The 25,604-nt window shown below is 39.6% G+C and overlaps 1 protein-coding gene across 4 annotated transcripts in view; it reads left to right on the top strand.

The window, feature by feature from the left end:
* Positions 1-25,604, top strand: part of numb (NUMB endocytic adaptor protein) — a 64,372-nt gene that overhangs the window by 34,426 nt on the left and 4,342 nt on the right. For 2 of the 4 annotated variants that reach the window (XM_047345418.1, XM_047345416.1), the window contains exons 2-8: positions 253-389; positions 5,655-5,729; positions 16,405-16,437; positions 17,072-17,146; positions 23,182-23,322; positions 23,483-23,687; positions 24,294-24,590. In XM_047345418.1, coding sequence (XP_047201374.1) covers positions 264-389; positions 5,655-5,729; positions 16,405-16,437; positions 17,072-17,146; positions 23,182-23,322; positions 23,483-23,687; positions 24,294-24,590 — 952 coding nt within the window. In that variant the 5' untranslated portion in view covers positions 253-263. The remainder of the gene's footprint in view (positions 1-252; positions 390-5,654; positions 5,730-16,404; positions 16,438-17,071; positions 17,147-23,181; positions 23,323-23,482; positions 23,688-24,293; positions 24,591-25,604) is intronic. The other 2 variants (XM_047345419.1, XM_047345417.1) reach the window with 1 other exon arrangement.

The raw sequence follows: 25,604 nt of genomic DNA, 5'->3' as shown, positions 1-25,604 counted from the left end.
ATTAAAAACACTTTCAGACATAATTTTTATGATGGAAACTTTTAGAAGGTTTGACAATTTAAGAAACTGGTAGATTGCTGATGCTGGTAAGCGGTCCATGTAAACATTTGTATTTATGTTTTGTCAAATTATGTGTTTTGCCTTGAAAATGGTGTTAGTCTTAAAGTGAATTTTTTTTGTTCTCTGACTTTTAAGGTGGTGGTATATTCTTCACCGTTCAGCCATTTTAACAGTCCCTTTCACCCCTCACAGGGAGCTCAGCGATGAATAAGCTACGGCAGAGCTTCCGGCGCAAGAAAGACATCTACGTGCCAGAGTCAAGTCGGCCCCACCAGTGGCAGACGGACGAGGAGGCAGTCCGCAGCGGCAAATGCAGCTTTGCAGTCAAGGTGACTCTCCCCATTGTTGCTGGAATACAAACAGCCCTGGATACACACATTTTATTTTTAACAAATATTTGAGCAACACACAAACTGGATATGGCGCTGACCTTTCTGTGAAACAACTGTACTCCAGAGAAACTTCTCCTCGGTGTCTCTACATCCAAGGACACTGCTGTGATTAATCAAAAGCTTTCAGAGGACGTGAGCACAACTTTAATCTAGGTTACAGCTCTGCGGCTGTGGGCTCCTTAAGCTGTTAAAGCTGAGAGCATTGCTTCCTGATCTCTACAACTTTATAAAATAACTTGAATAGAGATATATTATGATATAAAAAGTAATATTTTATTTATGTTGAGAACAGTAGAGGCAGGTCTGTGCAAAGGGACAGTGCAGGAAGCACCGCTCTGACGGTTATGCTGCAATTGATAAGGTGGAGAGTTCATTTTATTTTGGCAACACATTGTTCCACTTTTGCAAACAGAAGTGCAACGGTACGCTTCCTCTCATCACATGGGGCCAAATGGTCACCTCACTCAGTAAAGGGAGAACTGGAGACATGGGTTTGTGAGAAGGAGTTTTTTTCCACACGTAGATAACGAACATTTGTAGCTCTTCAATAGATGAAGATATCCCTAAATGACTTTGCAGGCTGTGGTTTGATTTTTGGGTGAAGTTTTGTTCAGTGTTGTCAGAGCAACCAAAGGGCTTTCAAAAAAAGGCTGGAGTTGTATGAACAATGAAAGCTGGGACCTTAGTGTTACAGTAAGACTGAACAGAGATTTGTGGAAACAGAAATTTGCGTTTAGGTTGTTTAAACCAGACATTTGATGTTGAACAGCTACATGTTTATGGCACTCAAAAAATAGTTAATTTATTCCAGCTTTGGAAGCTTGAAGATTCCAGGTATTCTTTTAGCTTGAAAACCAAGTAATCAGTACACCGTCACCTTCTGAATGTTACTGGTACTGGATTTATTTATGAGCAATTACATATGTACCTATCAGGCTTTTCCAGGCCGATCCTGATTTAGAGATTTCTTTGTGGTCTGACATGCTGACTCAATTCCATTGATTCTGGATTTTTTTTTTTTTCCCTAAGGATCATAACACAAAAGAAATGTTTTTCTGGTTCTTTGCTAGAGTTAAAGTTTTGTATCCAACAGAAAACAGAACAATTGCAAGATTATGCATCACAGCATAAATCTCGTAACATTTGTCTGATGTTTATTAAACTTGGAAAAAGTGAAATAAAGGGCTCACTGCTGGTTGATTCGTTTTAGTATTTGACCTGCTGATCACCAGCCAGAGCCGATCTTGGGAAAATTGGCCTATTCCAATCTGTGGCTCTTTAATTGGTTGATTTATTTTTTAGAAAAAACATTTCCAGTCCATTTTTCCATGCATGTAAATAAAGCAGTAGTTTACCACATTATTCCTTTTGTTTTAGTCTTTATGTTGTTAATCATGTTTGATTAAAACAGTGTTGTTGTTTTTTTTTACCTTATAATCGGCTTTATGAAATTTTTGTTTTTAACAGTCTAGAACAGACATTATGCGATGCAATGATGAAAGCCTCGCTTAGGCGAGACACATAAATGGAAAAAGTCCGTAGATTTCCTTTCCTCTGGTCTTCCTCTCATTATGAGACCGCACAACCTACCATGCTACTCCTCTGGGTCCCTCCCCGTCTTCCTGCTCCTGGATTCCCTCTCTAGGTGCCTCAGATGAGGCGAGTTGTGTGTAGGTTGTTGCCGTGAAATTATCACCAACTGCAGCAATCATGCAGCACACAAGTGTAGCAGAGGGTATGAACGGGAGAAACCTGTTTCCAAGTTTTGTCTAGAGGATTTGCTGCCCTTCAGTTTAATTTGTTGTCATTTATATTTGTAATCAGATCTGTTTGCATGTAAAGTTGCATCGGTTGTCTCAGGTGAATGTAGATATTCATTTAAAGATTTTTTTGTTTTGCCCCCAGAAAACGTTAAGGTATGTTGAAGTATTTATTGTGACTGTTTAAGCCATCCCTGCTTCCACTCATATCCACTCCATCATCATCTCCTGGCTGATCCCTGTTGTGAGACACTGCTGCTTTCACTGTCCCAGCTGCCCACGGCTGCCTCCTCGCATCAGTATTGTCCCAACATCCTACGTTTGTAGTCTGCATCCGTGTGTATGCATGTATAAATGCATACACATGTGTTCTAATACGCTTGACAGTGTGACTCACGGCTGTTACGTCACAATCTTAAAATAGCAGCGCCAGAGGGTGTGGTGACAGGCATGGGTCACTTTGTGTGTGTGTGTGTGTGTAAGGAAAGGGTAAGGACTTCCTCTCTGGCCCAGCACGCACAATAGCTTCTGAGGAGGTCAGGGTTGTGAGTGGAGGGACACGTAATGATGCTGTTTCGAGCCCAGAAGGATAGGGGGAGAGATGTTTTCAGGCTAGAGGCAATATTTGCTCTGTGTTCAGTTGCACTTTAACCCTGATTCGTGGATACGCACACATGTACGGTTGACACAAACACAAAAGCACCTGTGCTTCATCTTCATTATTTGGCCTTGTTCCTGCATTCTTGTCTCCAGTCTAACTAGGAATTTAATTTGCTTATGAGAGTGTATGGTAATTCAAGAACAGACAGTGTTAGTCTGAATTCTGTGTGAAACTTGGTTCATGTGTGAAAGCTTTAGTGTCACCAGAGACAGTTTTATTATATTTGAAGCAACGCTCCTGGGTATCATGGGTCTGGGAGTAAAATATTATTTTATGACTTACCATCTCATTCCAGAAGGATTATACAATGACCAAAAATCATTTGAAAAGTATTATTTCTACAAGCATTATTCTCCTGGTTTTGTAATGAGCTTTTATGGTCACACAGTCCTAGATGATCATAAGTAGATGTTTTGCAAGAAGTGACAGTAACCTCTTTTTACAGCTAAGTTTCATTTTGTTTTTTTTTTTCTTAATAAACAATGCAGATCATTTTGCATACTCCTGCTGGAGGGAGATGCTCTGGGAAATTGGATGTTGACCAGAATCGGTCGATTTTTCAGATTGATCAACCTTGTCTGGTGTCCAGCCAGTAAAAAATAAACATCAGGGAACACTAAGGTCCTCACGATACTAAGAAAAAAACTAAATACTAGTCTATACCATTTACAATACCGTGGCAAAATTTTTTGAATGGTTCTTTTTGCTTAAGAGCAAAAAATATGATTAATCACAATATGACAATATTTTAACTTATCCAGTTAGGGCAAAACCAATAGGTAGGCAACAATTAAGCATTTGTAAAAAAAAAAAAAAAACATGATTTAAAGGTGTCATTTTCCTTTTTGGCAAAACAGTAGACAAGATAACAGTATAAGTGTCCTTTGTGGATGTATGTACCTTTTAATTCAGTCGTGAAATTATTTGATCAGAATTGTTGATCTTTAGTGTGCCACTGTGTGCTTCCACGTGCCTCTCAATTTGATGTTGATGCAAATAAATGTATACAGCAGCAGCCCTGTACAGTTCATGTCTTCCTGGAAATTTTGCAGAATAATTTCTGCAGCGATCAGCTACATTGAGGTTCACATATCTTTGGAGGTACTGAGTGTCTGTTATTGCGCAGCTGCTGCTAAAGAAGTGTGACAATTTGGGCAAATATGAATGGGTCAGTTTATATCGATTTTGACACGAATGAGTAGCTTTAAATAATGATTTTTTTTTTTTTTTTTTTGTATTGTTGATTATATCGAAATATTGATTATTTTGACAGCCCTAATGAACACACCATACCTTAGCAATACCAGTTTGCGCTGATAACACTCTTCGATGTGGAGGCTGTTATTGAGTTAGGAAGAATTATACTTAGCTATAACGGTGAGGTGTTTGAATATGAGCCCAGAAGAAGCACAGGGACATTGGAAGTTGTTTGAACAGAAACTACATTTTGTACAACATGTCTGTGGTTCATTTAGTCTGTGAGAGACACCAACATTCAAAGCACATAACAGGAGGAACGTAGTACAGCAGAGCTGTTTACTTTTATCCTTTTGAGCTTTTAGCTGTTGTCTGTTATTGAACATGTTGGATTTGGAAATGGTGGAAGCCTTTTGTCAGAGTAGGGCTGGGCCATATGGCAAAAATATCCCATCACGATATCCCCATATCTTTTTCTCTAGGAACGGCTTTTAGGTTAACATAGGTCTTGGATCATTTAGACCAAGGAACATTTCTGAAATAATCAGCTAGCAAAATGTTTTTAACTTATGTTGTGCACAGCTGACATACTTAAGACTTGAAACAGCACCTTTACCAAAATGGGTTTTCCCAACTCAGAAAATGTCTTTCTAACCTCAAAGTTTAACAAACAGCAACACTCAGGCTAAGTGCACTGTTGCTACATAAAGATGTAACTGTATGAACATTTTGTATCAGGATTTCTATTTTATCACAGTTATCGACATAAATGTTAACATTAAACATTATTATTAGTAGTAGTAGTAGTAGTAGTAGTAGTAGTTGTACTAGTAGAAGTAATGGTAACTGTTCTGGCATTAAGTCAGAAATACAGCTACAGTTACTCCTTGGTGCACGTTGGTTGTCAAAATATCTCTGCTTTACTTTTTTACAATTTTTAGAAGCACTAACTAAATATGGATTTAATATGTAATTTAACGGATAATACCTAAATCATAATGCTTTCATTTTACCATTTAATCCCTGGTTTATAAATGCTAGTTTATTCACCTGAAGGGAACGGAGGAAAAAAAGGAGGGCACTTGGATTATGATATATTTTAATATATTACTAACACCCTGTTTTATAGTGATTGTTCTCTCAAATGTGATGTGTCATTGCTGCTAATATAAATAATTAATGACCCCTCTGAGCTGGCAAATACTTTTTTATTCCTTTTCCTCTTATCTTTTCTGAACTGGACAAAATTGGTTTTGCCAGATCAGAGCTTTAGAGATTGGAAATCACCCTCAAAACTTGGTCGTTTGGTGCATTCTTTTACTTTTCTCAATAAAGTTTAGAGATTAGTCCATTTCTGATTGGAATAAACCAAGAACCAACTGAAGGAGCAGTCAATCTCAGTGGCGGTTTATTAGATTTTTTTTAATCAGCAGCACAATGGTAGAATGGATGATGAGAAAAGAAGGGCCAAATAGCACCAGGTCTCATCTGGGAGTGTTTGTCAGATCACTGGTGTGATGGCTAGTAGAAAGGTTTGTTACAGCCTGGCTGAGCCTCTTTCTGTCTGTCTGCTTCTGTTTGCAGTACCTGGGGCATGTGGAAGTGGAGGAATCGAGAGGCATGCACATCTGCGAGGATGCGGTAAAGCGGCTTAAGACGGTAGGTATTACAACTCAACCTCTCTGTACCTCCAGGAATGTGGGTGCTTAAATGCCAGGTATTCAACCTCCTCTCTCTCCTCAAACTCCTGCATCTTTAATGGCAACTCTCTGTCTTTGACAGTATATGTTTTTGTTTTTCCTGGTGTTTCATTCTTTTATCTTGCTTAGCTTTTCCCCTATTCTTAATGGCTGAAGTAGGTCTCCACTCATGCCAGCCCTTAAGCAACCCTCCCTCGCTCTCTTCTTACGCTCAGTCTTGGACAGAGCAGTAAGGTCGGCGTGTACTTCCTGCTGCCATAGAATATGTCAGAGTTGCGCAAAAAAGGAACAAATTCCAGCTTAGGGAGTGAGAGGAGGGTAAGAGGGAAGCAATTTCTTTTGCATGTCGTCAGCTGTTTGCCAGAACTCCACCCAGGTCGTAAACCCCTGCGGGTAAATGTGGCTGATTCTCCAAAGTCAGGGCCAAACCTGAGTTGGCAGGTTTGCAGGAGTGCTCTTTCTGTCTGTCTGTCTGTCTGTATGGTCAGGTTCTATTAAGACACATTAACGGATTGTGTCTGAGTTTTAGCATAAACTGCGGATGAACATTTTTCCCCATGTGTGTTGTCAGATTTCAGTTTTAATACTAGGGAACTTACATCCAGTTCCTCTCCATCAGTACCTACTTCATTTATCTAGCAATTGTGTAAAGAGCATTGTAGTCCTCCTGCATGTTCTACTCAATTGACTGCTGAAGACTACTTGAGCTCTAAGTGTTAGCATAATTACACTAAAGAACATGAGTCCAGGAGGGATTTATATATTTAACATGTACATTCAGCAAACTGTAAAACACTTATCATTCTTATTCTGTGTAAATTAAATACATAAGTTAAACATGCTCATAAAAGCGATCTTGTTTTAAAATTTATGGTCAGCAGCCACACAAACTCTTTATAACAAAATGGCTGCTTTGTGTATCTGATTCAAATATAAGACAACATGCAGCCAAATAGTTTCATGCAGTGTTCATATTTGCTTACTTGTCGACACATGCACTGAATGATGAGTGATTAAAAAAAAAAAAAACAACCACACTGCACATCACGAAGAGACCCCACTCCCTTCATAAACACAGTGGTGGCAGCACGTTGCAGGATAGCTGTTACTCAACAGACTGGAAAACCTTGGAAATAGAAGGTCTCAGATGGTCTCCATCTGATCAGTATATCAGTACAGGTTTGAGCTATTTTGTAAAGAACAATGGGCAAATACGTCATCATCTAGTTGTGCAATGTTAATAGAGACATGCAGCTGTAATCGGAGCAAAATGTGGTTCTACAGGACTCAGGAGTGTGGAATACAAATGCACACCACACTTTTAGTCACTTCTGGCCTACATGCAAAATGCTGTGTGCGGCAGAAAACACACCATCTCTTTTGTGAAACCTGGTGGTGGCAGGATCCATGCATATCCATGAGTTACAGAAGAGCCTAGTCAAAGTCCACACCTAAATAAATCCAGAATATGTGTCAAGTACCATTTTCACATATGTCACCAAGTACATGCACTGAAAATGGTTTGTAAACACGAAAACCATGATGAGTGTGAAGTACAGACTATAATGCTGTGCATTTACGCACTAGCATACATTGGGTCCAAAAGTCCAAAACAGATACAAAGCTGCACACTCATGCACTTAATGAGCCTGCATGATGTCCACAGACCCGGAGGCCATAAGGTATCAGAATAAGAATTGCTATTAGATTGCTGTGTGTTTTTAAAAGGTATTCTTATTCTGATACCTTACAGCCTCTGGGTCTGTGGACATCATGCAAGCTCATTAAGGGCGTCTTGATTGTAAAATAAAACAGATGTTCTCACAAAACATTCAAAGGATGCAAACCTGTTACTGGAAATCTACCAACAGAGTAAAATCCTGCAGGCTGTGGGCCGGTTACCACAAAAAGAGGTGCAGCATTTCACCTTAGGTCCTTTACAAGAGAGATTAGAGCTCACCAACCTTTTTGCATAGCTCCAAATATGGAAGTGCACCATGTCACAAGATAATATTTTTCTCTCCATTTAAATTAAAAAATAGTTTTTCCCAACTTAAAATTTGAGAGGAAAAAGCTCTGATTTAGATCAGGCGTAATAAATCATTCATTCATTTATTATTACTATACAGGACTCTTTAACAGCCTTTGTCACCAATCATTAATTACAGTTGAGCCCAGAATTATTTACACCCCTGGCATATTTAGGTTTAAATGAATCTTTTTTAACTTTGCCAACATGTTTGTCCTGACTGGAAGAACTATTAACTTTTTGGAGTGTCCAAACTGGAGTCTGATCAAGAATAAGGGTGATGGCAAAGAAGCCTTCCAAAACTCAAACCTCAACCTGTATTGAGAAAGGTATAAATGCCTTTTTTGATCAAATGTAAATAGAAGCAAATAATTATTGCTTTGAAATTGGATTCTCATTTTACATTGTTTTATTGTCACTTGATTCCTGCTTCATTTTCAATCAGAAACGAACTTCTTGGTTGATGTTATTTATGTTTTTTTTTTAAATATCTAATCCTGCCAGGGGTATGACAGGGTGACGTCACTCTGTGTTGGACAGAGAGCAGTCTGTGTAGTACAGCTCTGCAGTGTAACAGGTTTTCAGATTTTCAAAACAAAGACAAAAGTCTGAGTAAACTGTCTTCATCTTTAAGTTACAGATCAGCACAGTTAGCGTTCCTAACCGCAGCCTCTGTCTGTATAGTGAGTAGAACCTTACCTTAACTCTGAGATTTCCTAAAGATCTCTAACACTTCCTAATCTAGCATGTTCCATGTCAGAAATTGGGAAAATACACAGCAACTCTACTGTAGTGGGTTAAGCATTTCTGTTATCTGCTGATGTCTCCTATCCTGTTTAAGTTTAGTAGCAACAGCCACATGCTCAGATAGACCCCTAGTGGTTTTTATGCATCCCTGCTGAAAATGCTTGCCTTTTCATACAACGAGCATTCAGACATAATACCATAGCCTACATGTTTTGTACTCAGGAAATCTGAGATTTGTCCTGCTGTTCACTGATGTTTGTCCGGTTTAATGAAGAGAAATGGGGAGAGATGCAGGCAGATAGACAGACAGGGAATTTAAAAACAGTTTCACAAATTAGACCAGTTCCCTACTTTTGTTTCATTTAAAATTTTTATTATTTTGATGTGTAAGCCCGAAGGGGAAAAAAAGCATGACCCAAATCATTTTGCAGGAGAATGTCAAGCAGCACTCAAAATAAACTGCAGAGTTTTAATTACGTTTTTTAGTTAGTAATATCTTTTGATTGTTATTTAATATATTGTTCGGTTATTAAAAAGCCAGCACAATATGGACCTGTTAAGATGATGCATCAATTCCAGTTACCACCGGATTTTGTGGTGCATCTCTAAAGTTTTGTTTTAAATTTCCATATTTTTCATTCCTTTTATGGTCATTTGAGGTGACAGAAGAGATCTGCGTCAAGGTTGTTTAAAATAAAAGAAAGAAAACCCCAAAATAAATCCAGTGAGTTATATTACTCTGTTTTTACCATTCAGCGCTATGACAACAGAGAAATTTGTCTGAGTTAAAGTGGGTCACTGTGCCTATAACCTCACTCAGACGTTGTGAAATCACACTTAGATGGGTCATCCTTACTCCAGACACTATTGTTAAAGTAAAGCTGTCAGAGCGAGGCAAGCCTTTAGACAAATACAATTAGCAAATCCTTCTTCATCTTCGTTAAGTCTTTAATAAACTGACTGTTGCCAGGCAACAAATGCAATCCCTGTCAGCGGAGAGCATGTCAGTTAGCATCGCTCTGGAAGCAGACTCTGTTTCCTCAGAGCTACTAACTGTGTTGGACAGGAAGCGGGTTCTAAACCTGTAGGTAAGTAATGTTTGGTGCAGGATGATTGTTCCCCTGAACTTTCAGCTTGAAGCAGGCAGACAGCAGCTCGACCACCATCAATCTGGCAGCATCATCCCTACAAGAGCTGAAGAACAGTAGCAGTGAGCTGAAGTTCTCATGAATAAGTAGAAAACAAAGCCAGTGTAGATGTGCCTGAATGTTCAGCTGAGCTGGAAGAAATCAGCTGTGCAGCTGTCAGTTGTGAGGCAGCTCCATGGTGTCTTCAGCAGCCTCTGGGAGGCTAATAAGAGTTTTCTCACAGCTCTGAGATCTGTGACTCAGAGAGGAGGGTGGAGGAAGAGGAGAAGGAGGAAGCTGCACTGCAGCACCTCCAAGCTGCCCTCTTGTGCTGTCATTATGACATCACTTCCTTTTGTTTGCTAACTGGTGCTCTGAGCTTTATCTGTGTTCTTGCTGTTACTCAGGAGCTCATAATGAGGTGGAGTTTTTTTTGTCCGTGTTTGCTGGGTGGGGCAGCACACCTTGCAGATTCTGACCCGGTGAAAGAATTTCTTCATGTGTTCATTCAGAGAGTAAATTGAGTGCTTTCTAAGAAAAATCTATTTGAAGAGATGTCTGCTGCTTTTTCATCTTCAGCTGATATTTTTGAAGTGAATCCTAAATTCCAGAAGGAATGAAAAGCAAGTCCTCATTAAAACATGTCTTTTAGTCAGAAATACTCTGTCTTGCAGAACATTTCTTTTTTTTTTTTTTTCTGGTGCATGAGGTAAATGTTGTAAAGCGTTGATCATTACACAAAGATCTTACACACGAGGTGTGCGGTTGTACTGCATATCCTGCCAGTGTTTGCAGTTGCTTTAATTGGAGGACTTCTATTACTCACCAGTATGCCTGATCCGGTACGATAGCATTCAGTAAAACATCACACAAACATTCAAAAATGAATAACAGGATCAACTTGCTGTGATTTAAAACTGAGAACCACCAGCTACTTCTTCTGCTGCCAAAATAAAACACTTTGATTATCACAGTTGTAGTAATGCTACCTACATTATGAATTTATTGTTATTTTCATATGTAAAAATATATCATAAAAACCCATTGAATTTAATTGTAAATAAATGTTTTTTTTTTTTATGGAAATAATATACCTTTTTGACATTCTGCTTTTTCCAGAGTAAGAGTAGCATATTAACGGGTTAGTCAGGCTATCTGCTTATGTAGCCTGCCTACTGTTGGGTTGCTTCGTTATATTGCTCTGCTCAAATCTAGGTAATAAAATTCATGAATGCATATTTTTTCGCTGCCAGAAACAGCTGAATTTGTCTTTCTTGTAGGCAATTGAAACATGTAGTTCCTTCAGCCAGGTGACCAGCAGTGTGTTTTTGCCTATTATGATTTCATTCATGAACGTTGAATGACCTTTTTCTATGCGTTAAACCTTTTGTCCTTTTTTTTAAGCAGGTTTAAATTGCAGAGAAATGCCTGCAAATCCAACTTCCTTCTTTTCTGAAGTTCTAGTGATTTCTTTAATCGTTCCTCTAACCGTGACTTACTAATACATCACTGCTCATCTTTCTGGCTCACACAAACACATACGCTTACAGGAGCTTAACTTCACAACAAATAAATGTCCATTTCTGGTTAACATGTTTAATCATGCATTAACATGGTGCCCAAAGAGCCGTCTCCACCGCGGCAGTGTAACAGGAGCCGAATGGCACTCCTTTTCACAGTTTACAGGAAGGAGAGCCGCTCACTGCAAGCGGGTGAATGCAGAGAAGGGATTAAGACTAGATCTGGTCTGGTTGGCTTTTTTTTTTTTTTCTTGTTTAAAATGGTTGCTGCAGTTCAAACCTGAACCCCAGACTCAGCGAACAGTCACAGGCTTGACCCAGGGGTCAGTCTTCCGTCTGCAGCAATCTGTTTCTGTCTACTGAGCAGCCATGGATGGATCAGGTCTCTGTCTGGAAATCAGAGGAGAAAGAATAGAATGGGACTTTAGGTTATCCCTTCCCACAAGGCTGAGAGCCAAAGGTGTACAAATACATCAGCTGGACAGGCTCTGACCAGAACAATGGTTTGTTTTTAATTGTTTGAAAGAATTACAGCTTAAATGTGGTTTTAGAATACTTTTTATACACTTTGATTTTGGTGGGTAACCTCAAGAGCATATCCTTAAAGATCTTGTACCCCAACTTTAAACCAAAACTCTAGGGAATACACACAGACTAGTGTGCATATTTAGTAAAGCTAAATATGTCTAATACGCAAATTGCTAATATAAGATGTTACATAAAGCTTAAAATGTGAACTGTAATACCTTTCTTTGTTTTCATATAATAAAGCTATTTTCTGCGTGGAAGCTGTAACTGAAGGAAAAGGGACTTAAAGTTAGCTGAGTTCATTCAGGCTGGGAGAGAGCAAGACTTTCAGCAGGTAACAGCTAGGCTAAATTAATTTACAGGAAATAATTTTATCTTATTTGGTGATCAGCCTCCATCCGTTATAAAAGGCAGCTTTATGGAAATCCTAGAGTTAAGGTAGGCTCAAGGGAATATAAACACAGACAGCTCTTTTAGTAATTATAGTAACGTCAACCATGCTAATTGACAGTGTAAGAATGCTAAAGACAGTTTAAAACATATTTTTGCCTTTGTTGAGTAGAACACTAAAACAGGGTTTAGAGGCAAGCGCTCTCATAGGCTGCAATGTTCCCTCTTCGACTGATATATTGAATACAGGTCCTTCTCAAAATATTAGCATATTGTGATAAGGTTCATTATTTTCCATAATGTCATGATGAAAATTTAACATTCATATATTTTAGATTCATTGCACAATAACTGAAATATTTCAGGTCTTTTATTGTCTTAATACGGATGATTTTGGCATACAGCTCATGAAAACCCAAAATTTCTATCTCACAAAATTAGCATATCATTAAAAGGGTCTCTAAACGAGCTATGAACCTAATCATCTGAATCAACAAGTTAACTCTAAACACCTGCAAACGATTCCTGAGGCTTTTAAAACTCCCAGCCTGGTTCATCACTCAAAACCCCAATCATGGGTAAGACTGCCGACCTGACTGCTGTCCAGAAGGCCACTATTGACACCCTCAAGCAAGAGGGTAAGACACAGAAAGAAATTTCTGATTGAATAGGCTGTTCCCAGAGTGCTGTATCAAGGCACCTCAGTGGGAAGTCTGTGGGAAGGAAAAAGTGTGGCAGAAAACGCTGCACAACGAGAAGAGGTGACCGGACCCTGAGGAAGATTGTGGAGAAGGGCCAATTCCAGACCTTGGGGGACCTGCGGAAGCAGTGGACTGAGTCTGGAGTAGAAACATCCAGAGCCACCGTGCACAGGCGTGTGCAGGAAATGGGCTACAGGTGCCGCATTCCCCAGGTCAAGCCACTTTTGAACCAGAAACAGCGGCAGAAGCGCCTGACCTGGGCTACAGAGAAGCAGCACTGGACTGTTGCTCAGTGGTCCAAAGTACTTTTTTCAGATGAAAGCAAATTCTGCATGTCATTCAGAAATCAAGGTGCCAGAGTCTGGAGGAAGACTGGGGAGAAGGAAATGCCAAAATGCCAGAAGTCCAGTGTCAAGTACCCACAGTCAGTGATGGTCTGGGGTGCCGTGTCACCTGCTGGTGTTGGTCCACTGTGTTTTATCAAGGGCAGGGTCAATGCAGCTAGCTTATCAGGAGATTTTGGAGCACTTCATGCTTCCATCTGCTGAAAAGCTTTATGGAGATGAAGATTTCATTTTTCAGCACGACCTGGCACCTGCTCACAGTGCCAAAACCACTGGTAAATGGTTTACTGACCATGGTATCACTGTGCTCAATTGGCCTGCCAACTCTCCTCCATAAGACCTCAGCAATGCCACAGGCTGATTGCCTCCATGCCACGCCGCATTGAAGCAGTAATTTCTGTAAAAGGATTCCCGACCAAGTATTGAGTGCATAACTGTACATGATTATTTGAAGGTTGACGTTTTTTGTATTAAAAACACTTTTCTTTTATTGGTCGGATGAAATATGCTAATTTTGTGAGATAGGAATTTTGGGTTTTCATGAGCTGTATGCCAAAATCCTCTGTATTAAGACAATAAAAGACCTGAAATATTTCAGTTAGTGTGCAATGAATCTAAAATATATGAATGTTAAATTTTCATCATGACATTATGGAAAATAATGAACTTTATCACAATATGCTAATATTTTGAGAAGGACCTGTAATTAATCACTGCTCATGCCAAGAAGAATGGATGGAAATATTTGGGGCCCGCAATGCACTGCTCTCCCATGCAATGCATGGCAGGCACCTATTATTATTCACCTCTAAATTGGACTCTTTATTTATTTATTTTTCTTCCGTCTCCGTTAATGCGGCCCGAACCGTAGCGCACACCCCCACAATGTATATATATCAAAACGTCCGGCTCGGTCTCGGGATGTTTGCTATTACTTTTATTGGCGTTTCAAGTTACCGTGGCGACGTAATTAACGGAAAACCACCCCCCCAAAATCCCATAGAAATGAATGGAGTCAGGGGAGGAAGGAATCCTCAAAATTCACTGTTTTTGAGGCTCTACTGTATCGCCATACATTCACCTAGAAACACTGTATGACTTTCAGTTTGTAGAGAAATCCACCGGCTTTTCAGAAGTGAAAACGGTGTGTTGATAACTACTACGGTTTGTCTAAAATTAGACTCCAAGCAACACAAAGTTTGCGAGAAAATCCCACTCCTACAGTGGAGATGGCAGTTACTAGATTGTATAAAGCGGGTTTTTCTTCAGGAAAAATGATTTTTAACTCGCCCTCACGGCCACAATTTTCGCTCTAAAGTCACCATTTTCAGTCAGTTTGTAGGGCCGGGCCTCTGCTTTCACACAATATCTTTAAAATTGTTCTAGGTCTCACGGTTTTCTGTCAAAACCCCCTCGATTGCCAAGAGTCAGAAGAATTCTGTAGGCCTTCTCCCATGTATTTTCAATGCGAGTTTGACCAGTAGTCCATGAGTGAAACCATTTCTTTCCATTGTCCTATTTTATACTGTGAATGACATAGAGCTATGAAAATCTCCATGATTGGGGACGAGGGATGGCTTTCACCCACAGTTCAAAAAAATTTTAAATACCATGTACGGTTTTCGAGATATTAGACTTTGTTTGGGAGCATGTTCAGGCATTTTTGTCTTTTTCTCCATTTTCCCCTCTCTTTTCACCTAGTGTTGTGTCTTTATTATTATATTTTCAACAAAAAAGGATTGATATTATCGTTTCCCTGTCCGTTCTGATAAAAACGGTCCAAGAATGACGTTGATAGCCTTTACGGTTTCCGAGTTATGGGCAGTAGATCGGGAGCATGTGCCACCATGTTATAAAGCCAGGCCATGATGAGACACAAAGTGTGGTGCTGCCTGAGTGAGAAACAGCAGCTGTTGGGCACTCATTAATTACCATAGCAACAGAACACAGCTGCCAGTGAACTAAAGTAACCTCTGACAGAGAGTGGCTCTGAGGCTGAGCTCAGGCCAGAAGCTTCCATGAAGGATCACAATAAGTCAGTCATAGCTGACAACCACACTAGATTTACAAAATAAGACCTACACATACTCTACAAAATAAAAGCCTTTTTGCATACTGAACATCAACCTTCCATATGTACTGATTTTTTTTTATAGCTGATAATAGCATAAACAATGATTTTAGACAAGCAAGCAGGTTCTATGTGACTAATGGAAATAACCCAGACCTGAAAGGACAACCAAGCTAGATTTTCAAAATAAGACAAAACATACCCTGCAAAATAAAAGCCTTTACATTTTAAACAATAGATGATTGCAGGACTGGGCATTACACTAATGTTGGAGCTCACTTAGAGTAGAAAAGAGGACCAGGTCAGTCCTTTTATAATAAAGCTTACTGAAACTTTCAAAATAAAAGCCTCAAACTTCCATAGTTATTAAGGATTTTTTGAGCTGATAATAGCACATAAAATGTTTTTAAAATAACAAGCAGGTTGTGTATACCTAATGGAACTAACCTAGACGTGAAAGTACAACAATGCTGGACTTTCAAAATAAGACAAAAATGCTCTACAAAATAAAAACCTTTACATTTTAAACTATAGAACTGGGCTTCACACTATTTTGGGAGCTCAAGTGTTGGAAATGGGACTATGTTGGCCCTTTTAAAATAAGGCTTACTAAAAATTTCAAAATAATGGCCTCAGTTTCCAGAGTTACTAGCAATTTTTTAAACTGATAATGGCATAGACAATGATTTTTAAATAGCAAGCTCTGGTCCGAGAAGCACGCACCAAGAGGCAGGCCCTGTCTAAATTTCTTCCGAAATTTTCTAGTTTAAATGCTATTCTTATATTAGAGTCCTTCAATGAACTAGTAGAATGGACTAAATCAGTAGCGGAAGGTTAAAGCTATACACAAACAAGAGATTGGTAATCAGCCACAAATCTCTGGTGTATCCGTATCAAGCGGTGTCACTTCCTGCTGTCAGCATTAACTCTTTTTGGGTGCTTTCTTTACGGTTCTACTAACAGCAGTTGGCACCAACAAAGTGTCACCCATCAATAACCATGACATGAATTCATGTGGAGCTAACTGAGCACTCACCTCACTCATAACGCAGCTTCAACTTCACCAGAAAACAAACTAAAATCAAACCCCTAGGTAACATTTTCATGCCTTGTTCCTCCCCCCCCGTCTCCTCCAACCCTCTCACCCGCCCTCCCTTTTTGCCACATCCACTTCCAGGACAGGAAATTCTTCAAAGGATTCTTTGCTAAAGTAAGTTATTGCTTTGTGTCTCTGAGCGTTTCTCCTTCTTACTGGCTTTATTATTTTCTCACACTTCACTCTTTGATCACACCTGGTGGCTGGAAGAAGCACACAGACACACAGAGGAAGTGAGTCTGGAGAGAAACAAACACACCAATGCATGTGTCTTTGAGCAGGTGGGGTGGTTTCAGGCTGGGGTGGGGGCACCTTTTAGTTATCGTGTTTTGTATTAACAGGAGTGCCTTCTTCTCCTTTAGCCCTGCTTCCATGAAGCAGCAATGGATCAGTGAAAAATTTGTGTGAATGAATGATTCCTTTTTCATTGTTGCTATTCTAACCAACGGGGTCACAACCTACTGAATCAGTCCACAGAATCTCACACCAACCCTTTTGGTTTCTTGATCAAAATTTGTCTCCTGTGTGGCACAGATCTTCAAAAAAAACTCGACAATTTTTTTTTTTGCCTTTTACTTGCTGCTGTCTCTTTTATTCACAGGTGTGCTCTGTTTGCGTTTGTGTGTTTATGGCCTAATATTTTCTTATGAATAGGGACAGAGGAATAGTAAAAAAAAGAATGTCCTGTAGGATGTTGAAGAAGCTCTCTTTTTGTTAACTTGTTGCACTTGTGTGTGTGTGTTCGCAGGTTGGGAAGAAGGCAACGCGAGCTGTGTTGTGGGTGTCTGCTGATGGTCTTCGTGTCGTTGACGACAAAACAAAGGTAGTACTCTTTGACAAACAGATATTTCCCTTGCAAAATTATTTATACTGCTTATACTTTTACAGTTTATGTTTACAACCACCGACTTCAGTGTATTTTATTAGATATGAGATAAACCAACATGTATCTCGTTTACAGCACCAAGTGGGTTTTTGTGGTCCCGGATTAAACTGGTTTAGGTGTTATCAAGCAGAAAGAACCATGTGTGTTAGAATAGCAGATTCTGAATCCTTCTCTGCTCCTCTATCTCAGGGGTTCCACAAGGCTCAATCTTAGGTCACCTGCTTTTTTCCTTTTATCTGCTTTCTTTGGGTTCAATACCCAGGAACCATTTTCATTTTTACGCTGACAACAGTCTGATATGTATGCCACTAAAAAAGAAGCCCTCTCAAATGAACCGCTTCTGTTGTCTCGTAGACATTAAAGCCTGGATGACCGCTAACCTAAATTTCCACAATAAAACACAGAAGTGATGGGCTTTAGTCCTGGTGGCTCCTGTGAACCTTTCCCCTGTTGATTTGGGCTCCTTGGCATCTTATTTAAAGCAAACAGTTTCTAATTTGGGTTTTAAATTGGACAGTAATTTGAAATAAGATTGCCAGTTTGGAGCAGTGGTCAAGTCCAGTTTTTATCGTCCTAGGCATCTGGCACAAGTAAAGCCCTTTCTCTCAAAACAAAACCTTGAAACAGCAATTCATGCTTTCACTACATCCCAGCTTGACCATGGTAATGCTCTCTATTGTGGACTCAGCCAGTCCTCCCTGAAACATCTCCAGTTGGTCCAGAATGCAGTTGGAGGCTTCTAGAGTTGGTAAGAGGGAGCACATCACCCCCCACTCTGGCCTCCCTCCACTGGCTGAGTTAATTTTAAGATTCTCATGTGTTTTTAAAAGTTTACATTGTCTTACCTCTCTGAGCTGCTTTACCTATATTCTCCTTGTTGATGCCTCAGTCAGCTGATCAGCTGATCTTGGAGGTGACGAGCACCGTTCTGTTTCCATTGCTCAGAAATGCCACGGAGCATTTTTTATATCACCCGAATGAGGTATGGGGATGTTGTGAAGAAAACTGCACTTACACCTTCAGTCCAGCAGATGGCATCACTCTCCGTATAAAAGACTATTAGCTAATAAAAAGATATTTTGTTTCAACTCAATTTTACATTTAACTTTTTACCTACCTGCATCTGGCCAGTTGTTGGTTTACAACTGCATGATTCATTTAAAATAACTACTAAACAATGATTAACACCCTTTTTTTCTTTTACAATTATCAGGTAAACTCATATCAGATAACTACAGAAAATGTTTTTAGTAAAGATTTTATTTATTAGAATAAAAAACCTGATAATCAATCCAGAAGTACAAGCAATTAATACTTTGACTATCTTATCATAAGCAAACATTTATATAAAGTAGAGGATGTGTAGTGAAGTAGAGGATGACAGGACACAAGGGTGAAGAGGATGCACAGAGCTTCTGTGTAACTGCATCCAAACCTGTCCGTCCTTCTGCAAATTTGTCTGCACAAAACCATGTAAAATTAATGATAAAATACACTCCACTAAGTTAGGTTTACATGAACAGACAATCTTGGGGAAATGTGTATTTTTTACAGTGCCTTGCGAAGGTTTTCAGCCCCCTTGAACTTTTCAACCTCTTGCCACATTTCAGGGTTCAAACATAAAGATAAAATATTCTAATTGTTTTTGAAGAATCAACAACAAGTGGGACACAATCGTGAAGTGGAATGAAATTTATTGAATGTGTCAAACTTTTTTAACAATTAAAAAACTGAAAAGTGGGGCTTGCAGTATTATTTGGCCTCCTTGCGTTAATACTTTGTAGCTCCACCCTTTGCTGCAATTACAGCTGCAAGTCACTTGGGGTTTGTCTCTATCAGTTTTGCACATTGAGAGACTGAAATTCTTGCCCATTCTTTCTTGCAAAACAGCTCGAGCTCAGTGAGGATGGATGGAGAGCGTTCATGAACAGCAGTCTTCAGCTCTTTCCACAGATTCTTGATTGGATTCAGGTCTGAAATTTGACTAGGCCATTCCAACACCTGGATACGTTAATTTGTGAACCATTCCATTGTAGATTTGGCTTTATGTTTTGGATCATTGTCTTGTTGGAAGATAAATCTCCGTCCCAGTCTCAGGTCTCTTGCAGACTCCAACACGTTTTCTTCCAGAATGGTCCTGTATTTGGCCCCATCCATCTTCCCATCAATAGTGACCGTCTTCCCTGTCCCTGCTGATGAAAAGCAGGTCCAAACCATAATGCTGCCACCACCATGTTTGACAGTGAGGATGGTGTGTTCAGGGTGATGAGCTGTGTTGCTTTTATGCCAAACATATCGTTTTGCGTTGTGGCCAAACAGTTTGATTTTGGTTTCATCTGACCAGAGCACCTTCTTCCACATGTTTGGTGTGTCTCCCAGGTGGCTTGTAGCAAACTTTAAACGAGACTTTTTATGGATATCTTTGAGAAATGGCTTTCTTCTTGCCACTCTTCCATAAAGGCCAGATTTGTACAGTGTACGACTGATTGTTGTCCTATGGACAGTCTCTCCCACCTCAGCTGTAGATCTCTGCAGTTCATCCAGAGTGATCATGGGCCTCTTGGCTGCATCTCTGATCAGTCTTCTCCTTGTTCGAGATGAGAGTTTAGAGGGACGGCCGGGTCTTGGTAGATTTGCAGTGGTCTGATACTCCTTCCATTTCAATATGATTGCTTGTACAGTGCTCCTCGGGATGTTTAAAGCTTGGGAAATCTTTTTGTATCCAAATCCGGCTTTAAACTTCTCCACAACAGTATCTCGGACCAGCCTGGTGTGTTCCTTGGTCTTCATGATGCTCTCTGCGCTTTGAACAGAACCCTGAGACTATCACAGAGCAGGTGCATTTATACGGAGACTTGATTACACACAGGTGGATTCTATTTATCATCATCAGTCATTTGGGACAACATTGGATCATTCAGAGATCCTCACTGAACTTCTGGAGTGAGTTTGCTGCACTGAAAGTAAAGGGGCCGAATAATATTGCACGCCCCACTTTTCAGTTTTTTATTTGTTAAAAACGTTTGACACATCCAATAAATTTCAATCCACTTCACGATTGTGTCCCACTTGTTGTTGATTCTTCACAAAAGATTTGAGTTTTATATCTTTATGTTTGAAGCCTGAAATGTGGCAAGAGGTTGAAAAGTTCAAGGGGGGAGAATACTTTCGCAAGGCACTGTATGTACATGGAAAATTTAAAGTGCTCTGATCATCAGCACTGCATTAAAATATTTCTCTTACAGAACTGTGCCGAAACAGTTTATAATTAATGCCAACAATAACTTAGAATATGACAAACTTCTGGTAAAAAATATTCCGTTTTGTCTTCCGATACTTGCTGTTATTCACCACATAACGACTAAACGCTTTCTATTCACTTTCAGCCGCCGCAAACAGATAACGGGTAGCGGAAAGTCCCAGAATGCTGGCCGATATCAGGCAGCTGTTAGTGGGGATGTCCCAGTTCAACCACCCAGTTAGCTTACTGACCACCCTGTAAACGGAGCTCTGGAAACTGAGAAAAACATTTCAAAGTAGGCTCATTCTTGATGAATTGACTGCACAGATGAAGTTCTGAGGTGTACTTTCTTGCTTAAAAACATCTTAAAACTACTATTTGTGACAAATTAATGGTATAAAAACGATTAATTAGTATTCTCAGCTCCGCCATTACTGCAGTTGCTGGTGCGGTGCCTTGCTGCACACAACCCTGCCCCTTTAACAAATACCGGGGAAATCTGGAAAGACCCACTCCAGGCCGGGACCATTTTCCCATGAAAGTAAAGCCCTGGGAAAGTGAAATTACCCGGGTAAATTTCTTTCTACAAGCAGTGGAAAAGGGGCTAATGTGTTAGAATGGCTTAGTCAAAGTCCAGATTTAAACTCAGTCAAAAATCTCTGGTAAGACTTGAAATGTGCTTTTAACCGATGGTCTTCAAAGCTGGTAGAGACATATTCCAAAAGAATCGCAGCTGTAATTGCAGGTTGTTCCACAACCTACTGACTCAGGACGGCTGAATACACACATTTTGTTGTAAAATGTTTGAAAACTATTTATAATTTTCCTTCCACTTCATAATTGTACACTACTGTGTTTTGGTGTATCTCATAAAACCCTGATATAATACTGGAGCATGTAAAAAAATGAATATGATGTATTAAAAAGTTTAATATTTTTTTGTCACTCATTTTATAAAGTGAAACTCATAGATTCATTACACAGAGCAAAAATATTTCAAGGCTTTATTTTTTGCAATTTTGATAATACAGAAAATGAAAACCCAAAATTCAGTGTCTCAGAAAATTGGAAAATTGTGAATAAATAAATGTTTGGAAACTCTTGATGTCACATCCTAATTGGCTATTTAACCCAAAACGCCTGCAAAGGTTTCCTGAGCCTCTAAATGGTCTCTCAGTCTGGGTCAGAAGGAGACACAATCATGGTGAAGACTGCTCACTGGACAGATGTCCAGAAGAATGCTATTGCTAAAGAAACTGGTTGTTCACTGAGTGCTGTATCCAGGTATATTCAGACAAAGTTGAGTTGAAGAAAACAGTGTGGTAGGAAAAGGTGCACCAGTAAAAGGACAATATTTAAAAGATTGTCAGGCAAAATCCATTCATTAATTTGGGGGAGCTTCACAAGGAGCAGACTGAGGCTGGAGTCAGCGCATCAGGATCCCCTGTGCAGAGAGGAATCCTGAGACAAGTGTCTTGTTCCTCATGTCAAGCCACTCCTGAACCAGAGACTGGACTGTTGCTCAGTGGTCCCAAGTCATCTTTTCAGGTAAAAGTAAGGTTTGCATTTCATTTGGAAATCAAGGTCCCACAGTCAGGAGGAGGAGTGGAGAGGAGCAGAATCTACACTGCTTGAAGTCCAATGTGAAGTTTCCAAAGTCAGTGGATGATTTGGGGTTCTTTGTAATCTGCTGGTGTTGATCCACTGTGTTTTCTGGAGTTCACAGTCAACACAGCCATCTGGCAGGACATTTTAGAGCACTTTATACTTCTGTCCGTTGACTAGCTTCATGGAGATGCTGATTCCATTTCCCAGCAGGACTTGGTACTGGTTCTGTTTCCATTATCTGTAAGCTATTATTATGAAAACTGCAAAAAATACATTACAATTACAATTTATTTAGATGTACCTGTCGATTAAACTTCTTTGTTGTGTTAATGTAACAAAAAGTGAAAATGTTCCAGGCGGTATCTCAGATTATTAGCTCCAAATATGGAATATGCCGAGTTCATGTATTGATTATGATCAGAAGGTCAAGTGACCTCCAGAGGGCCCTCTCTGCACCTGTAGGGGTGGTACAAATGAGTTGTTTACATAGAATCATATAAGTGACAGCGACATCTGCTGGACATATCTGATAATGCCATCAAGATTTTGCTCAAATCCTCAAAGGTGTTTGGGTTAGCTGTGTGAGTTGGATATATTATTATTTTTGGAAAAATAACACTGTAAATTCTTACATTTCTTTTGTTCCTTTTGTCTTTTAAGTTATATGCCACTTAAAGGTATAGTTTACAGAGCTAAATCAGAACAACTGTTGACTTTACTGGCCAGACTAGGTTTTTCAGAGGAACTGAAGTAGTTAAATGTAGTTAAACTTAGGAACATGTGAAATGGGGGAAGAAATATTAGTTCACTACTTCATTTGCCTAGCATTAATATCCAATTGTAATTTAAGAGGTGTACTATTGCCGTTTTTTTTTTTCATCTGTAAACATTTTGTCTTGAGCATTTTGTATGTCCCTTTCCTTATACATATTAATTATTTGTGGTTCTCGTACCTGGATCAGGGCAATGCTGGTCCATTTAGTTGGTAGTTCAGTAGTTTTTGAGCCCAATGACGGAACATTGTCATCAGAGGAATCCCTGTTAAATTCTTCAGCTCATGCTTTGATTTGATTTCCTATGTCCCAGCTATCACCATGCTAATGATGGAAACTGCTTTCTCCAGGACCTGATTCTGGATCAGACAATAGAGAAGGTTTCGTTCTGCGCTCCAGACAGGAACTTTGAGAGAGCGTTCTCTTACATCTGCAGGGATGGCACCACACGACGCTGGATCTGCCACTGTTTTATGGCCGTTAAAGACTCAGTGAGAACATGCTCAGTTACTCTAATGTTTTGCTGTTTTAAAGGAACTGAAAGTTATTCTCTAAAGAGGAGTTTTAACTGTCATCTTGTCCAATAAACATGTGTTTTGGAGAATTGTCATTTCTTCCAGAAACTTGAACCATTTGTCTCGTCCCTGTCAGGGAGAGCGGCTCAGTCATGCTGTGGGCTGTGCGTTTGCTGCCTGTCTGGAAAGAAAACAGAAGCGGGAGAAGGAGTGTGGCGTCACAGCAACCTTTGATGCTAACAGAACCACTTTTACCCGGGAAGGCTCATTTCGCGTTACCACGGCAACAGAGGCTGCAGAGAGAGAAGAAGTCATGAGGCAACTGCAGGATGCTAAGAAAGGTTTGTACTTTTAAGGTTGAGAATTTTGATTTCAGAACTACTTACAAATCTGTGTTTGTAGCTTAAACAGAGTTTCAGGCCTGTTTGAAAAAATAGGAAAATGTTTGGAAATGTGGTCTAATTATTCTCCAGGTCTGGATGACTGTGGAAAAACAGAGTATGGGAATAAAATTGCAGTTCCCCTTGACTAAATCTCCATTCCTTCCTTCCTTCCTTCCTTGCTTCCTTACTTGCTTACTGGCTAGCTTGCCTGTCCATCCATCTATTTAAATAATTTAACAGCCATATGTTTATAGTAAAGGTTTGTATTATTACTTTAACAAATGCCTTAAAACAACAATGTGTTTTTGACATGAGAAATGTGTGGGAAGCCTGCCTCCACAGATAAAAATAGCTATTTATTTAACAGCTGTTTGTGTATTACATTAAATGAATAAAAACCCCATCTCACCAGGGATTAAGCAGGTATAGAAAATAAATGGATGGATTGATTAAATTAGTTATTAATTTATAGAATTTTGTAAGAAAGTTGTCACTTAGCTTCAATATAAATCTCTTGGCTCTTCAGTGGGACATTGACTCATTGTCGCTTTTTTTTACCAACAGAGACAGAAGTGAAGGTTGCCGGAAACTCGGCCAACAGTGTGACCAACTCTTCAGTGCACCAGCCAGGAAGTTCCCCGTCTCCCTCGTCCTCTCCGCCTCTATCTGTGGCCGCGATGGGACCTCAGGTGATACCCCGCAGACACGCGCCGGTGGAGGCTCTCGCCCGGCAGGGCTCCTTCAGAGGCTTCCCGGTCCTCAGCCAGAAGACCTCTCCCTTCAAACGACAGCTGTCACTGCGCATGAATGAGCTGCCCTCCACCATGCAGCGAAAATCTGACTTCCCTATGAAAAACACAGGTGAAAAACCTTCAAAACAGGGTTCTTTAAAAGTCCTAAAATGGCTCAAATACACATCTGCATGTGGATTACGTTTATTAGTGTTTCGGAAATAAATGTAATTTATTATTAGTTCTTGTTTCTCTGACAAACTTGGCTGCTCTTCAACATGGGAAAGACATGAGAGCATGCCATTCAAGTAAGGCACGTGTGGGTCAGCCTTAATTCATTAGAAAATGGCTACAAGAAGCTACTTAAATATATAAATTTGACCTTTACTACAGTCAGGGCAATAATTACACTTTAAGAGCCGAGATAAAGAAACCTGGACGAGGATCCAAATTAATCTGCCACCATGCACAGTGAGGAAAATAGTGGTAATAAAGTCAAATGCAAAAAAAAAAAACAGTTCAATGTTTAAACTGCAACAAAGACTGGCATCTTGAAGTCACCAAGTCTCCATAACGACTATTCCCTAACCGGGCATGTAGGTAAAGAGTGTTCATGAAACATTCTTAAAGTTATATATGCAGAGTTTGCTAAACTCCACTGGGAATTCAACTGGAACTGTGGGCTTTGGTCTGATGACACTAAGATTGAGTTTCTCTTTAACAATCACTTCTGCTTGGTTTGGAAAGGGTGAAAATGTGGAAGAGCAGCTCATGTCAGTTGCCAAGTAGGATGGAGGTTTGTCATGCTGTGGGCCTTTTTCTTTTCCAAAGGCTCTGGTAACCTTGTTAGAGTGCATGGCATCATGGACACTTGGAGATTTTAAAGAAAAACTTAATGGACTCGGCCAGAACACTGAGATTTCATCATCAATTGGTATTAATGATCCAAAACATATGACAACACATACAAAAAGAGATGCTGTGTTACTTCCTGTTTTTGAGGTAAAAGGGACCAACCAGAAAGAAATATGTATTTATTAGTTGCTTAAAAACGTATCTCTTCTATACGTTTGATTAAGAGAAATTCAACAAATTATGGATTGTTTTTATATTTATGAAAGGAAAAATACAGTAGTTCCTTTTT

Source organism: Girardinichthys multiradiatus, chromosome 19, assembly GCF_021462225.1.
Source record: "Girardinichthys multiradiatus isolate DD_20200921_A chromosome 19, DD_fGirMul_XY1, whole genome shotgun sequence".
Taxonomy (NCBI): Eukaryota; Metazoa; Chordata; class Actinopteri; order Cyprinodontiformes; family Goodeidae; genus Girardinichthys; species Girardinichthys multiradiatus.
This window is presented reverse-complemented; position numbering and strand designations above follow the sequence as displayed.